General features: G+C 47.2%; 1 protein-coding gene across 1 annotated transcript; it reads left to right on the top strand.

Moving 5' to 3' along the window:
* Positions 1–6: 6 nt before the first annotated feature.
* Otud1 (OTU deubiquitinase 1) lies at positions 7–1,593 on the top strand (the record flags this gene model as incomplete). The annotated part of the gene is made up of 1 exon (XM_015495250.2): positions 7–1,593. A coding segment is annotated over one exon (948 nt), but the record flags the coding sequence as incomplete, so codon positions are not given.
* Between the last annotated feature and the right edge of the window lie 29 nt (positions 1,594–1,622).

The following is a 1,622-nucleotide window of genomic DNA, read 5'->3' as shown; positions in this document are numbered from 1 at the left end:
GCCTGGCTCCTGGAGGAGCTGCTGAGGCCCGACTGTCCCGAGCCCGCGGGGCTGGACGCAGCCCGGGAGGGACCCGATAGAAACGTCCGACTGAGCGAGCACCGCCAGGCCCTGGCCGCAGCCAAGCACCGAGGCTCTGCGCCGCCCCCGGGGAGCCCGGAGCCCAGCCCCAGCCCGTGGGGTGAGGAACACCGAGCGGAGAGGATTCCCCGGGGGTGGGAGAGAGGTGGCGACTGCAGCGACTCTCCCGGCGCCGACACGGCGCGACGGCTGGACCTGGAGACCGAAGCTCCCCCTGCACGGAGCAGCGAGGTGACCCAGAGTAGCGGAGCCGAGACGGTGGTGGTCTCCAGGTCGGATGCCAGAGATGAGAAGCTAGCCCTATACCTGGCCGAGGTGGAGAAGCAGGACAAGTACCTGCGACAGAGGAACAAGTACCGATTCCATATCATTCCCGACGGGAACTGCCTCTACCGAGCTGTCAGCAAGACCGTGTACGGGGATCAGAGCCTACACCGGGAGCTGAGGGAGCAGACGGTGCACTACATTGCCGATCATCTCGAGCACTTTAGCCCTCTGATTGAGGGCGACGTCGGGGAGTTTATCATCGCTGCTGCTCAGGATGGGGCATGGGCCGGGTACCCCGAATTGCTGGCTATGGGGCAGATGCTAAATGTGAATATACACTTAACTACTGGAGGGAGGTTGGAGAGCCCCACAGTATCAACCATGATTCACTATTTGGGCCCAGAGGATTCCCTAAGGCCTAGTATTTGGCTCAGCTGGCTCAGCAATGGACACTATGATGCAGTTTTTGATCACTCCTATCCTAACCCAGAGTATGACAATTGGTGCAAACAAACTCAAGTGCAAAGAAAACGCGATGAAGAACTTGCCAAATCCATGGCCATATCCCTATCCAAGATGTATATTGAACAAAATGCATGCTCTTGAAATGTCTGAAAACCTTACACCCTGGGGAAATTGCGTATATAACTTGTGTTTGGAAAATCACATGAACTCTAAATCAGGGTAACAGCACTTTTAAACTTCCTAGTAGATTTACTGTAGGTGTAAAGCCTTAATCATTTTTTGAATGTTTTCTCAGAGCTGAAGGTTGCTGGGCACCTAAATGATTTGTTTCATGATAGCTTTGGGTGATCTGCTATTTATAATTTGCTGTATAAAGTGAGCACTACTTAATTTGCAAGTTAATTTCTCACAGTGTAAATTTGTTCATTCCTGGTAGTCTATTTTCTATAAAAACGTATTTTTGCACAACATTTTTAAAAATGGTGTTACCTTCATCTATGATGTGTTCCATTTTGACAAACAGCTTTCAAGCATAAATCCAGAGAAATGCTTTATATAAAATGTATTACTTTGAAGTGAGTTTGTGATTTAGTAGTTATTTTATGTTGTTGAAATTTGAATTTCACAATTCTTCCATAATTATTTCAACTTGATATTGATGCATTCATGTTACCAGATGATTGGCCCATTCCATTTTGATGTAATAGATTTTTTTAATTGTTATTTTTCTAGAAATGGTCAGTCTTTATAAAGAAAAATGCTTAAGGGAAGGCTGTGGGGAGATTTTTTTTTTTTTTTTTTTTTTTTTT

The sequence above is a fragment of the Marmota marmota genome, unplaced genomic scaffold, assembly GCF_001458135.2.
Source record: "Marmota marmota marmota unplaced genomic scaffold, marMar, whole genome shotgun sequence".
NCBI lineage: Eukaryota > Metazoa > Chordata > Mammalia > Rodentia > Sciuridae > Marmota > Marmota marmota.
Note: the sequence above shows the minus strand (reverse complement) of the source record. Positions and strands in the feature narration are given on the sequence as shown.